The following is a 15898-nucleotide window of genomic DNA, read 5'->3' on the forward strand; positions in this document are numbered from 1 at the left end:
ATTTAATCTCCATGTAGAGATCCTAAGTGTCCACAACATCTGGTCATCTAGGCTCTACTTGACCAGTCCATCTGGCCAAGCCATTTCCATATAAGGCTTTTGTAATCAGAACATTTGTTATTTGGAACGGGATCTTTTTTCCCTGTTTCATTCATTTTGATTGCTGGAGATACATAGGATAGTAGACTCCTAGAGCCACAAACTATTTTAGCTCTTCACATATTTGAGGATACCTTCCACACATCACATTTCCATTTTCTCACTTTTTTCCCTCAATAAGCAGTTATCTAGGTTTTATGCAACAGTACCTTTGTTTCCTCTAGAACTTTCGTCTCCATGAAAACGTTTCCCCACCCCCTCTCCCAGCTGGCCATAGGCCTGTAGAAACACTTGCCCCAGCTGGGGGCCAACTCCAAGGAAAGAGTACTTTCTAGTACATACCAGGGCAGATGCACACATGAACTCACAGGGACCGTGAGAGCATGCACAGGGCCTGTACAAACTGAAGCCAAACCAAATTCCAGCTTGAGAAGGGGAGGTGGGCATAGAGTCCCACCCCTAGCTAAGAACCTATCTGTAATTCAGAGCTGGGGTGGGAGGGATTTTCTTTTACTGAGCCTCACTGGGTATATCAACCACACTCTGGGAGAGGCCCCATTCCCAGGAGTAGTTGACCAATGCAAACCATTCCTTGTTTGGTGGCGGGTGTGGTTAAGAGAAAGAAAGAACATAAAATTGGGTGGATCTGGAGTTAGGGGAGGCTCTGAAAAGAGTTGGGGGGAAGGAAAAATATGATCAAATATATAGAGTGTGAAATTCTCGAAGAATAAATAAAGATATTTTAAAAAGTCAACATTTTATAAGTAAAACTGAAAATCTTCCTGAAATTCTTAAATATCTCCACTTGTCCTATTTTCTTGGAAACCTGCTCTCAAACAGCTAGAGAATGGTTTCTCCCTTGCATTAGCTTCCTGGTGTGGCCTCATTTCCAGTGTTAATTAGGCAGGCCTTACAGCAAGAGTATGAAAAATGTGCCCATCAGACTTGTTATCTATTATACATGACTGATCCCAGGAAAGAGGGAGCAGGATTCTTCCAATTAACCTGAAGGACTTGGAAGAATGGCTTTGACCCTGGACACTGAGAACTACTTTTTGGGGTTATTTTGGAACAGTTTTGGGTCGACTGGTACTGTGAAGAAGTAGCTCGGGTGGCCTCAAACTCATGCCAACTCTCTGCCTCAGCCTCTCAAGTTCTGCAATTACAGACATGTAACACTATGACTAATTTAACTACTTTAAAAAAACAGAACAGTATTTACATTTTCATAGAGATTAACTTTTAAAGATTTCCATTTGAACTAAAATAGATCAATATTTAAGTTTTTTAAAGGCTGAACATTCATGAATTAACTATTTTAAACTATTAAACAGTGGTAAAACTATATCAAAGCTCATTTCTGAAGAAATATAGAAAACAAGAATCAAGAATCATTATTACCTTTCTTTGACAACATTCCAGGGCATCAAGGGTGCTCTAAAGCCTCAAAGGTTTTTTTTTTTTTTTTTTTTTTTTGTGTGTGTGTGTATGTGTGTGTGTGTGTACATATATATATATATGGTTTTTAAGCTAAAATTTCTGATATAATCATATAAAGTATCTTCCAACTAGCACTTGACAAATCTTAAATCTTGTGCTGCCTTGCTCATTTCATTTGTTCTCTAGAAAAGGCAGAAGCTATTATTGTTGTGCACCAACTAAGGCATGGAAAACTGAAGTAGTCCGAAAAAGAGTCACATAGCTGGTGAACTACAGAGCTGGGACTGTGGCCGGTGCCTCTCTGGCTTCCACTTCCACGTTCTTGAACCGTGGGCTACACGCTGCAAGGAAGACCGCAGTTCTATACAACAAGCACTTGGAACCGAACTCAAACCGAACTTGGAGGATCGCTATACAGAGAGTAGATTCGCTTCAGCACCAGAGTGAACTCTACCAATGTTACAGTTGGAAGCTTTCGGTGAGTTGGTTTCTGTTGTTGCTCCTGGGCTGGGGCAAGCAAGACAGAACCCAGGTCTTCACATGGGTAAGGCAGTCAGCTGGCCTCTGCCTCACACTGCCCCCGTTTTTAAATATTCTTACAGATTTCGGGGGTAAAACAATTTTGCCATCTGTCATTTTGGTAAGGAAAAGTATGTTATATTTCAAATGTTTTGAGGATTTTCTCTTGCTTTTAAACATTGTTTAGTCTTCCCATGTAAAGTAACACAAATCGATACAAGCTTCTGCAAAATATACCTTATAAATGTATGAGATTATACAATTAAATGTATGCTATTTGTGATGAAAATGTAGGAATTCAACCTCATCATTGATTGATTCACATTAACAACTTTTTTATACATATTTCGACCAGAATATACTATTTACTAAAAGAGTGTTTTACTATCTACCTAGCACTAGATCTATAATTACTAACACATATTAATATAACAATATATAATTTAAAGTCAATCAACCCTAATCCACTTGAAGTTATTTTTGAAATAAATTGATACTCATATGTCTCTTTCTTCAATTCCTCAGTTTGAAACTATGTATATTAAAGCTAATGCAACTTAAATTTATGTTTATTTAACAACTCACTAAAAATAACTAAAATTTTATTTCATGTTTTGATCTGTGACTAAGAAATTCATCATTTTACACATAGGAATAAGGAAGCCATTTATCACTAAAACATATGATCTCCTCTTTGATATTTCAGCATGTGCTTTTTTCAAATTTGCCTTTTGATATCAACTCTTTCCAGCTGTAAACATTTTAATTTCATCTATGAAAGCAGTTGCTTATAGGAGACTGTCAGACTTTTTTAGTGTTATGTGCTAAATCATTATGAAAGATTTACTTTTCACATAAGACAGCTTTTCATATTAATCATCACACTAGACACATGTTTGCTGAGGTTTAGCCCTGGGCAATAAATGCAGAATGGCAGCAATAGAACTGTTAAATCTTGGCACATACATTTCTAATACATTGTATTGAGTTATGCAAGAAATAATCACCCTACTAAATCCAAGTCAAACATCTTGTAGAATATTTGGATGCTTAATTAAAAACAAAGTTATGCTCTTCATGTGGGTGATTTTGTTCAGTGGCTAAAAAGTCCATGAAAAATTAATTTAGCTCAGTAAAGAGCACACATGTGACTCCTTTTTGAAGTTAGTAAATGGCTTCTGCCATTTCTACTAAGACACAATAAATAAACAAACTAAATAAATGGGGGAGGAAAGTTCTACATAAACCTCAACTCAAATAACAAGACTTGGTCAATGTTCTGCTCACTAAGATGGTTTTTGAGCAAAGTTGGGAATTCTTTATTCCACCCATGGTAAGGCTCAGTACACAGCCACCGGAGGTCCCAGGTTTAAATGTATCCAGTTCTACCAGACTAAAGCTCAGCCACTTCTGTGTTTGGAAAGCACCGCCATCTGGATGCTTTTCCTCCCTGGGAGAGGAAATTCTCCACCATCCTCCTTGTTAAAGCTAATGGGATTAGCATGCAGATGGAGGTGTAAGCCTAGCAAGAGAGAGCTGATGAAAGATGGTGGGACACTAAATTCTGAGGCAGGCAACATGGTGTAAGGACAAGAAGGAGGGATATAGAAAACAACAGCCTAGGGATGAGTTCTAGACTGTCACAGGGTTCTAGGGTGAGACACAGCTCTGTGTCTCACCTGCCATGCACCAGTACAGGACCAGACAGGTGATCACAGAGGTCCCTTTAAACTAACATGGAAACTAGTCCATCAAGGAGGTTAGTATACCATTTTTCTTCATCACTTAATTGATAATTCATTCATACCTTTATTTATGGAATATCTACCAAGATGTGGACCATATGAAAGTGAAGGATATGAAAGTGAAGAAGATATACCCTGTGACTAGTATCACAGTCACAGAGGGCTTTGTATCTACAAATTAAAATAAGGTGAGGAGAAGGAGGGTGAACCAATACTTTGGAGGACCTTTATTTAATATAAGATAAAAACTATGCCCTCTGTCATAAGGGTGCAATAAAATGCCACATCAGGAGTAGAAAATACAATATAGGGGTGATAGGATCATGTTTGTGTTCTGATGTTCAGTGGAGACAACTGCAAAAGAACCTTCACTTACCACAGCATCAGTCAAGACGGGAAGGAACAGACCATGGTCTCCTCAGGAATAATATATTCAGTTTGGGGTCCTTGAAGTTAAGGTTTCCAAAGACAGTGGGAGGCGCATCATAGAAAGCAAAAATTTGGGACTAGAAGCATCTTTGTTGAAGTCAATAACTCTGACTTTAGGGATACAAAAAAATTAAACGACTCTGAACCCTACTATGGTAGTTTGAAAAAAAAATTGCCCCCAAAGGGAGTGGTACTATTAGGGGTGTAGCCATGTTGGAGGAAGTGTGTCACTGTGGAGGAAGGCTTTGAGGACTCATGTATGCTCAAGCCACACCCAGTGTCTCAGACCACTTCCAGTTGCCTGTGTGAGTCAAGATGTAGGAACCTCAGCTCCTTCTCCAGCAATCTGTCTGCCTGCAGGCCACCCTATTGCACCATGAGAAGAGACTAAACTTCTGAAAGTGTCAGCCACCCCAATTAAATGTCTTTCCTTTATAAGGGTTGCTGTGGTCATGGTGTCTCTTCACAGCAATAGAAACCCTAAGATATCTACTTTTAAAAACTCTAATGTAAGTAATAGCTAGTTCAGAAGAAACTGTGAAGATTGAGGTCAGGTATAAAGGGCACAGACAATAAGAAGTTAAGGTCACAGTTAGACCACAGGGCTGGCTTCCAGCCTCTGTCTGTGCTCATAGTCCTTGGCTGCTACACAAAGCTACTTAGAGTCACTCTGGGACTGTCTGCATAGAGACTCAAAGTTCAGGGATAACTGAAGTGAGCCAGATATTCTGGTAGCTATTTTTACCTCAATATTGAATATGTCATTGTTACATTAATATAATGCCATTACAGATTTTTACAATTTCCTCATGTGACTGTTAAATAGATGGATGACACGCAGGACTGGACACGGCCACTATTCACCAAAGTTCTAGACCACTGTCTTCACATCAGGGGAAGGGTATAAGTAGCCAGTATTCAGACCTCTAACCTGAACCAGCACAAAGTGTTATTCCCTGGAAACCTAATCACCAAAATGTTGAGACACAAAGTTTCACAGGGAACCTTTGTAGGTCTGGAAATAGTGGTGGAGAAATGCCAGAGACATTTTGGATAGCTGCTGCATCAGCAGCATCTGATTTTGATCCAGTACATTCCATGGTAATCAACTGCTCAAAATCTGTATATTTAGCACGTTAACCAGTTTGATTCATATACAAAACACATTTGGGGGATTCAGACGTAGGAAATGACCTCTTCAAAAGAATCCTACATATAAAAATGTCACTACTTTGTATCTGGGATCTGTATTAATTATCCACTGAATGTTGAAAACAATTCTTCATAGGCTCTTCTGAAACAGGTGACCTAGGCAGGTGAGACCTTGGTGACTGCAGCCTGAATACTCCAGCAAGAACTTATACTAAGGTGTGTGCTTCCCAAGTAGAGCTGGTCATTTTCTGTCCCACACGCTGACTGAGCAGTATTTTTGCTAAACCGCATGAGCCTGTAAGTGCAGGAGGGGCCCAGCACACAGGACCACTCCTACAGGGAGACCTACAAGAAACCATGTGACATACGACTGCAGTCACCACTGGCAGATTTCTCTTGGGAAAAAGGCAGTTTCTGAGGTCACCTGCTATGAGACTCCTTAGCTTACAGCAACCGAACGAGCACTCGTACGATTTCAGCCGGGGACACTTTTGTTTTCCTGCTAATGTGTGCTTTTCATCTGGCAGGCCCTGTTATTCTGTTGTCATAAGCAGCATGCATACCATGTGGTCTTTAAAACAAATTTTGAGGCTTCTAGCATTAGTATCCATCAGAAGCAATAAATTTGAGGTGCATTTAAGTGAATAATTTAGGAATAAATGCCTCAAACATTTTCCAATAAATACTAATGAATGAAACTGGGCCATTTTTTAGTGTCTTAAATGTAAGTGCAGACAGTAGTCGATCCTAGGATTCTAGTAGTGGGTCCATAACCTTGAACTCTATGCTTTAATGTAGTCAGAGCTTCCAGTAAAATGTGCTCTGAATGAGCAATAAGAACTACTAAGTCATGAAAGCCTGGGTTATTCCTTGCCTCTTTCAGCAACAGCCCAATACATACCTAATTGTAAGAGCTGCAAAACCTCCTTAGATCGACTTCAGGGAATCACTCAGTGACTATGCATCACTGATGTTTCTCCAACCCACTCCCTCCACTTCCTTATTAACAGTGCTGTGGTCTGAGAACCCATTTGAAACCCGGAGCAATATTTTCCTCGTGAGTTACTTTGTATAGCAGGGTAAAAATCTACTTTGTAGATGAAACGATAGTCCTACCTGTCTCACAGCTGGGTCCAGTGAAGCCCTGTGGGCATGCACACACATTGGCAGCAATGCAGGCCCCTCCGTTTCTACAGCCATCTTTGCAGAAAGCTACAATAATCCAGATACACGAATAAATCAGATAAGCAGCATCAGATACATGTTGTCATTGTGTTGTAAGTAAGCCACTCCATAATCTCTACGCCCAGCTTTTGTTTATTCCCTTGCAGACGTAACATCAAGTGATAAAAGATACTGTGATTTCATCATGATACAGTCTTTTCTACACACGAGAGAAACTCAGTATGAGTTTGGAAACAGTTTCCCACACTAAGGAAATACTTTGCCTGAAACATGACAAAACGCAGCAAGCTTCCATAGTGTGAAGAGCATTACAGTTTGTATTGTATTCTGTTGTAAAAATCACACTTGAAAACAAGCATTGAAAAGTGGTAGCCATTCTAGACGAGGCAAAGCATGAGAGAATGAGTGGAGAAAATGGGAAATGATGTACTCCTGAGGCTTGGGCCATTGGCATGCTGGCTAAAGTGCTAAGATACCAGGGAAGAGTCTTGGACTTCCATAAGTTCTAAGCCAGCCTTGCTGACTTAGAAACACCCAACTGTAAGAACCATTTGCCCCAATAGTCTTCTGGGAAAATGGCATTCACCAACTAAGGAAAAATGCTATCTGTTGGTGTCTATACCTGCTCATAAATTCCTGAGTTCCTTACAGTTTATGATCTGCTTTTCATATTAGAGAAGAATCAGAATCAAGCAGAAATAAGAGAGGGGAGCATTGGGGCCCAACAGCTCCATACCAGATATTTTGAAGGAAATTCTAAGGGTTTAGTTATATTATTTGTCTGCTTTCCAAGCAAATTCTTGTGCAATTTTGATTCTAAAAGGAGAAGACCTTCTTTATGATGATCTACATGAAGATGCATGAAGTTTTGAATACCAATGCAACCCACAGTCCACTGCAGACCAGGCCTTATGACCCGTTCCTGCACGTGGTCTTTCTTTCTCACCAACCCACAACCATAGTAAGTCTACTCTACTCAATGTCCAGGTAAAGGGTACCATAGACTTGAGAAGTGGGCAGCTCGGCAGGCTCAAATGTCTACATTTTATAAATCAATTGGAACTAAGGAATATGAACTCTCTATCCTATGGGATTGGGTACTTTCAAAAACAGCTCTCCATTTCCCATGGGAAGAAGGGTGTAAGTTCACCTGGGGGAGAAGCCTTGGGGGAACATGAAGTAGTAAATGGCAATAAAAGAAAAAAAAACTACAGCTAGAATGTCCACTAATGGAAACTGAAGTCCGAGGTGATCATTTAGGGGAACTGTCAACTGACACTGGAGAAGTAGCTAACATCAGAACCCAAGCACACACAGTGACACAGAGTCAGTGTGCATAAATCATATCAATCCCACAGTGACAGAAACTTGAGAAAGAAAGCATAGGAAATGGGGTGCTTTTTCCAGGGGGATTAACAGTGTTATACGTGAGTAGGTCATGCTTCCAGAACAGTCGCTATCATGATACATTCATGTTTGGGCTCCAAAACAAAATGCCTGAGGCTGGGATACTGGTAAACTGAATGAAAAGAAAGGTTCAAAGAAGCTGAAGACAGAGGATTAAAGAATAAGACTGTGCACATGAGAAGGGGAGGAAATAAAATAATGATGCTTAGGGCTTCAAAGATGGAGAGCATTTTGTGATATAAAGGCCAGGATGTGGCTGTGGGTGTGGTCTGTAGAGAAAGACAGCTATGTGAACTGCTGTTGCTGAGGTCACAGAAGATTAGGGAAAAAAGAGCAAAACCGCTTGGCTACAGAACTGCTGGAGTGACCAAGGAGGGTACCCGGAGCAGAGAGGAAGGTGAGGGGCCATGGAACAACTCGGGAAAACCTCAGCAACTCAGTGTTTATGAGGTCCAGAGGAGGGGTGTGCAGGTACAGAAGAAAGGAGATGGGTGGCTCTGTGTGGCGGTGCAGAGGGATGGCCACGGGAGCTTTCTACCTTTGCATATGGTTCCATTTCCAGTGTAGCCAGGCTTGCAGACACAGTTGTGTCCTCCAACCGTGTTAAAGCATAAAGCATTTTCATCGCAGTTGTGTTGATTTGTGGCGCACTCATCATGTTCTGAAATGAAGAATACAATTTTGTTACTCAATGATAGTTTTCAAAGATACCATACTTTAAATACATCGGCGTCTTGGTTATTCTATAGCAATTGTCCCCACCATAGATGGAGACAAATTATAAACTGAAGACAACCTCGGATTGTTTCAAATTTTGAAGGACGATGTGTACACATGCAGTTTCTATTTTTAATTGGTCAGTGCAAAAATAGCTGAAGAACAGGCTGACCAGTGGCAGAGCAGAATAGACATGCTCAGAGGCACATGACAAAGTCAGCTATGCAGCCTCTGGGACTGTCACTCAGGGAGTTTCACTTGTAGAGGAAGTCTGCCTGACACCTAACTGTCCCTTGTAATATGTGATTTGTAACAGGGAAGGATGGAAAATTGTTTCACTCCTGTGGTACTTTGAATGTAATTGACCCTCCTAATCTCATGGGGTGTGGCACTCTTAGGAGGTGTGGCTTTACTGGAGTGGGTGTGGCCTTGATGGAAGAAGTGTGTCACTGTGGGGGTGGGCTTTGAGGTTTCCTATGCTCAGGATACCACCCAGTGTCTCAGTCGACTTCCTGTTCCCTGCGAGCCAAGATGTAGTCAGCACCACATCTGCCTGCATGCCATCATGCTCCTTGCCATGATGATAATAGACTGAACCTCTGAAACTGTAAGCAAGCCACCTCAATGAAATGTTTTCCTTATAAGAGTTGCTGTGGTCATAGTGTCTCTTCACAGCAATAGAAACTCCCAACTGGGACACTCTAAAAGATTTGGCCTGCAGGATAACAGGGCTGACACTCTGGGCGTTGGATGCCACCAGTTTCCATCTGCAACAGCACTTGCCAACATAAAGATTGTGATGCACTCTTGTGAGGAGATCTTACATTCAATGTCCTCTCTCTGCAAAGGAAGCACCCTGTGTCTATTTGATAAGACAGATTTGTTTTCCTAATACACATATCTAATGTGTGCAAATATACATAAGACACAGAGCCTACACGATGTGCCCTTCAGCTGGGAGCAGCTGGTTACTTGTCAAAGTCCTCAATCATTTGATCCCTTTTAGCACTCCTGTGAGACAGGCAGACCAGATCACAATACCAAGGATAAGGCGATTGTGACTTAAATGATAATGCATCTTGCCTGAGTTCTAGGAGTATTAGGTAACTTCAGACTTTCAGCATTCAGCAAAAATACAGAAGTTAAAAATAAATAAAAGAAGGTGTATAGGGGGAAGAGATCTAATATCAAAAACAACTTGTGCAAGAAATAAAAATATGTAAGGACATGCACACAGATTAGTTTAGGTCCCTAAACTATTTACTATCTGGGTTTCTTTCACATCACTGTTTGCTTTTCATTTTAGAACTCTGTATCCAGGGCATTTTAACACTAACATAACTGTAACTTCAACAATTCTGCTTTGACATATACGGTTGAGAGGATACTATGTGATTTAAGACAACTCTTAATGCACTTCCTATGTTTTAATTTTTAAATATGCATTAACATTCCACTATGATCTCATGACTGGTATTATAAGGAAGCCCGATTATGATCATGTTAACTCTAGCCCTGAAATAAAACTTTTAGAAACTATTCCCAATAAATCCATTAGAGAACACAACTTGCACTTTGGCATTCACAAAATGTGCCAGGGGCCAGCCACCTTCCTCTGGGCTCTTCTAGCTGAAATGATAGAAACCTATGCTCTAAAGTTTGTGCCTGCTGTCGGGTTTCTTCTCAGCACTGTTGGAAGCACCACAGCTAATCTTCACATCTATATGGGGACAACCTTATACCTTTCAAAGAAGCTACTGAGGGGTTAAATACTATTGCCTTCCCTGCCCATCTTGTCCTCTTTGTTATCTCATGATCCCTGTGTAGAGGACAGGCCTAACAGGGTCTGTTTAGAACCCAGAATGGAATGTGCTATAAATATTAAATAACCACCAAATGAAACGACCTGGGTTACTCTCTTCTCACTTATTCATAGTTCCTGAGAGGAGAGTGTGTGCTCCTGGGCAATTCAAAGACGAGACAGTTTTTCTGGTTTCTGAACATGCCTTTACAATCACGTCTGGCAGTGCCTAAGGTACCCTACCCTGCTCCTCGGGTTCTCCTGGAAAATGCTAGCCATCCTTAGAGATGACACTAAAGTGCCAGGCCCTTTGTGTAAACATCTTCCTGTCTTCTACCTGCAAAGCTAGGGTTCCTGTTGGTCTGAGACCCACAGCCCAGGCTCTGCTGCTCTCTTTGATTATACACAGCTACCTCTCCCCAGTCTTCTAGTCTCAACCCCACTCTGGCACTGTAAATATTTACACAACAGTGCTTTTCCTTTGGATTTCATTTCATAATTTAAGAGAATGTTTCTTGAGATACACAGGTGGATAGACAGAATGTTTCTTGAGATATTGAGATATACAAAGAGATAATATATATGCACACACACATATATATATAAAGAGAGACAGAGATAGAGAGACAGAGACAGAGACAGACAGACAGACAGAGAGGGTGGGATTCCTTCAAATGCAGATGTCACATAAAACAATAGTACATTTGTATTCATCACTAACTTAACTTTGGCAGGCTGATATATTACTACTGTAGCCACCTTCAAACAGCTTATGGCTTAGTTGGTTGGGAAGGCAGAAAACATACACATGGCTGCCATCATGAGGTGCACCAAAGCAAAGAAGTAAAGACACTTACAGATGGTCTTGAGATCGAGGGGGTGGGGGGTAATCATACTCCTTGTCCAGGTAGAGGTCCAAGTTCATGGATAACAGGGTATTTGACATGAACTTTTCTTTACATATATTGGGGTGTGGAATCACAGATTCTAAATTACAATGGCATCTACCCACTTGAATTCTTTTGTTTTTGGAACTCTTACAGATTTGAATGAGATAGAATGATTCTTGATAACACAGTATGAGTAAGTGCTTACTATAAGCCACATCATTTGTAAATAATTTAATTCTCACATTAGTTGGAAATTATGTATCTTTTATAAAAAGTTAAATTTGCCCTGTAGCAGATTACAGGTTTAGCAGCTGTTAGAATTGTGAAACAAAATATCTGATTCCAAAAGCAAAAAAAGCTTGCTAAGTAATAGAACTAACTCATGTATTCCATGAGCATATTTTTCAAATCTTTTTATAGTATCCTTTATAGTTTTCTTTGATGCTTTAAATTTTAAGTAATTTTATTAAAACATTATTAGAAAGAACTTGCAAATTAAAAACATCACACAGTGCAATTAACCGGACCCAAAGCCTACACATTTCATTAAACTGCTATATGGTTAGTCTAGCCATTTTGAAGCTATGGAGTTTTACATTAGATTTTACACTTTCACTACCAAACGAAGTTTTATGCATTTATCCATCACCAAAAATGGAAAAGTCCGTGGCAGATTTAGAACTAGGAAAACAATTGCTTTATATTCTCTTTTATGATTCAATTGTCCATTATCTGCATTCCACGGACTTTACATGTTTATACATAAAGTTTACAGTATACATAAATTTTAATGTCTTTCTGGGTGTGTGCACAGTCTTCTACTGCTTTACAATGAGAAACTATCATTTCATTATTGCACTTCCACCATACTTTTAACCCTGTCTGGTAAAAGCCTTATGAGAATTACAGAGCTTCCCAGGACTGAAGTAACATTCCGTGCCTAGTGATATCCTCATTTTATAAGACTGGAAGACATTTTTAAAAGAAAAGTAAGGTACATAAAATGGTCAAGCTCAATTGCCTTCAATGCAAGGTCGTCAGCTCATAGAAACCCACAGAAAAGTGTACAGCAGTCTGGGAAATTTGTGAAAATAGCATCAAGACACAAGCTTAGAGAGTTGGTTTACTTCAGCTATCAGTGCTGTCTAGTGGATTTCCTCTTATGCTTCTGCAGACCATAATGCAAGTTAAGAAAGCAACAGGTTCCACAGCAGCTCCACTCCTCCTAACCCCTCCTGCTGCTCCAGTGTTGTTCCACACCACACACACACACACACACACACACACACACACACACACACACACACACACACCAAAGCAAACTGCCTACCAAGCAGGTAGTTCTTTGCACTAATTGGTGGAGAGCCTCAAAACAACAGAACCATGAATCTGCAATACTAAGACCATGTTTTATTGAAAACAACTCACAACTATCAAGCAGCCAAATGAAACATACCCAGTCTATTCTATCAACTCAGATCTTTGAACTTGCACACCACTTCTTAGTATCAGCATGAGATAATCATCCTACTATCGATCTTTTCAAGAGGGATATAATCTGAGTTTGAACAACATTCTGTGTTACAACATAATGATTTCTAGATGACTCAGGGTGTCTAGGGAAAAACGAAAAAGAAACTAGGATTCATTCATTCCCTCCTCTGCCTCCCTCCTTAACTTCTGCACAGATACTTAGTGACTGTGCTTTCTACCACCAGAAGAACATACATTTCCCCATGGTTAAAACATCCGTGACCTAATATCACTGACACTTGTGGGACATCGCTATGACACATTAGATGATCTCAAACATCTACAGTGATTGTGCTACACTGTGACCATAACACAAGATGAAGGGCAGAAAAGAAACATGAGAAAACTACAAGCTATTTTAATGAGCAGTAGCAGGGAGGCAGCGTGGGCTGTAGTGCATCTTCTGATTCTCAAACAGGCTTGGTTGCAGACAACTTCTCTGGATTTAAATGGAAGAATTACAACTTCCACAAGAGACCTATTATAAAACAAGCAGGAGAAATGCAAAGACTGTAGCACATGACAGATATTTACCTGTTATCTGGTATGTATTTATTTATTTATTTGCCTTCATTAAGTCATGTCCTGCTTTTTCTATTTCAGTTCTGTTGGGGAAAAAAAACTAAATATTTTTTAGAAATTGCTCTCTTTATAGACTTTTCAGAACTGAAATACATTTTGTGTATTTTCCAGAATGCTTCCACTTTCAGTGGTGGCAAGGGAAAAATACTGTCGGAGTGATGAAAAATTGCTCATTTTGTTTCTTGGGTTGCTTATTTCATTTGCTCTATATTACAGAAAAAAATAGGACTCATATCATTTTAACAGAAATCTACTTTTAATGCAGTTAAAGTAACTGCAAGAAATCTCCCTCTGAAACTTGCTTGGGTCCCACTCACATTTTTTGTTCACGATTGAGTTTCCTGCTCACTGACCAATAGTGACTTCTGGCTATTCCTCGGTGTGCTTGGCAACCAGGAGTTCGTTCAGAATACCTCCTCTGCCACGCTTAGTTTGGTGCCTTCTGTATTTTTTACTGGTATGTCCACCTCCTTAACTAGTCCTTATTTGACCAAGAATCCCAAGGAAAGCACCTCTGATGTCCTTTTCACCCTTGAGTGACTCCACAAGGAAATTCAAACTGGCTTAATGACAATGTTTTGTTTCCTTCTGTTCCATGAAATCAGCATCATCTGACACATTGTAGGGCAACAGATCTCTTGTAACTGTCAGCCAAATAATTGGCAGCTGTCTTCTGAACACATTTTGCAGTTTCTCTTGTGAACTGAGACAAGGGAGCTTCTTACCTTTAGGGATGTTTTCTATTCTTATTCCTTTTAATCCCTTCTTACTCCTTCATTTCTTTTTATTCCATTTTTCATTTACTGAAAATACATTTTTCCCCATATACCTCAGAGAACTCCAGCTGAATCCACAAGCTTTCCATCTCTCATGAGAAAACAGGCATCTAAAAACTACTACTACTACTACTACTACTACTACTAATAATAATAATAATAATAGTAATAATAATAATAATAATAATCCAATAAGGTAAATAAAAAAACACAAACCAGAAAAGGACAAAATAATCAAACAGAAGAAAAAGAGCCAAAGAAAAAGCACAAGGAACACATATAGAGCCAGAGACACACATGTTCCTACACAAAGGAACCTCACAAAAACACAAAACAAGAAGCCATGTGTAGTAGTTTGAAAGAAAATAGCCCCAAAGGGAGTGCCACTATTAGGAGGTGTGGTCTTGTGGAGGAGGGCTTTAAGGTCACATAAATGCTCAAGATACTGCCCAGTGTCTCAGACCACTTCCTGTTGCCTTCTAGTAAAGATGTAGGACTCTCAGCTACTTCTCCAGCACCATATCTACCTACATGCCACCATGTCACATCATAAATTAAATGCCACCCCAATTAAATGCTCTTCCTTTATAAGAGTTGCCATGGTCACAGTGTCTCTTCACAGTAATAGAAACCTTAACAAAGACGTGTGTGTGTGTGTGTGTGTGTGTGTGTGTGTGTGTGTGTGTGTGCGCGCGTTATAAGGCAACTTTAAAAAGAGAAGTATAAAAGTAAGTGCTTTGCCAGGTGTGGTAGCAAACACACCAGAGACTGAGCCAGGAGGGTAGTGAACTTAAGGCCATGGTTGGCTATTGAGCAAGACCCTGATTTAAGAACAAAACAAAAACATTTCATTAACTAGTCTCAAAATTTTAGGCTGGAGTGGTGGCTCATGCTTGCAATTCCATCACTCAGCAGAGTGAGATGGGAAGATTACAAGTTCCAGTCCAGAAACATAGAAGAACAGTGCCAAGTCAGATGACTGATTTATCATAGCAACAGAGATAGTAAGCGGAATAAATACTCCACCCTCAAAAACAAAAACAAACGCATGCAAACAAACAAACAAACAAAAACTGTCAGAAAACAATCTAGACCAGCGGTTCTCAACCCGGGGATCAGACCCCTTTGGAGTAGATCCTTTTCACAGGGGTCACATATCAGATTTCCTGCATATCAGATATTTACATTACAATTCATAACAGTAGCAAAATTACAGTTATGAAGTAGCAATGAAATAAATTTATGTTTGGGCTCATCACAACATGAGGAACTATATTAAAGTGTCTCAGCATTAGGAAGGTTGAGAACCACTACTCTAGATGGTAGTCAGTCCTTGGGCTTAATTTACCAAATACCTGAACATTAACACAATGACTGGCATAAGTTATTAACACAATGATTGGTCCCCAAGAAATACTGGACAAAAATGCAAACCACCTAGATGTTCAATAGTGGCAATCCTGAACTCCCTCCCGCTTTCTCTTCAAACTCTAGATCCACTTCCTTCCCTTCACATTCATCACCAAGAACTTCTCAGGGAAACATCCAAGCCATGAGGAGAAAATGTCCCCAGATTTCTGCTCTCTTCCTTCTCAATGGCCACATCCAGGAAGTGAGCACAGC

The 15898-nt window shown here is 40.0% G+C and overlaps 1 protein-coding gene across 3 annotated transcripts in view; it reads right to left on the reverse strand.

The window, feature by feature from the left end:
* Nell2 (neural EGFL like 2) overlaps positions 1 to 15898 on the reverse strand; it is a 343938-nt gene that overhangs the window by 63644 nt on the left and 264396 nt on the right. For all 3 annotated transcript variants that reach the window (XM_006974326.4, XM_015993199.3, XM_076556663.1), the window contains exons 15-16: positions 8515 to 8637; positions 6501 to 6596 (exon numbers count right to left, since the gene is read on the reverse strand). In XM_006974326.4, the coding sequence (XP_006974388.1) occupies positions 6501 to 6596; positions 8515 to 8637 (219 nt within the window). The remainder of the gene's footprint in view (positions 1 to 6500; positions 6597 to 8514; positions 8638 to 15898) is intronic.

Source organism: Peromyscus maniculatus, chromosome 20, assembly GCF_049852395.1.
Source record: "Peromyscus maniculatus bairdii isolate BWxNUB_F1_BW_parent chromosome 20, HU_Pman_BW_mat_3.1, whole genome shotgun sequence".
Classification (NCBI taxonomy): Eukaryota; Metazoa; Chordata; class Mammalia; order Rodentia; family Cricetidae; genus Peromyscus; species Peromyscus maniculatus.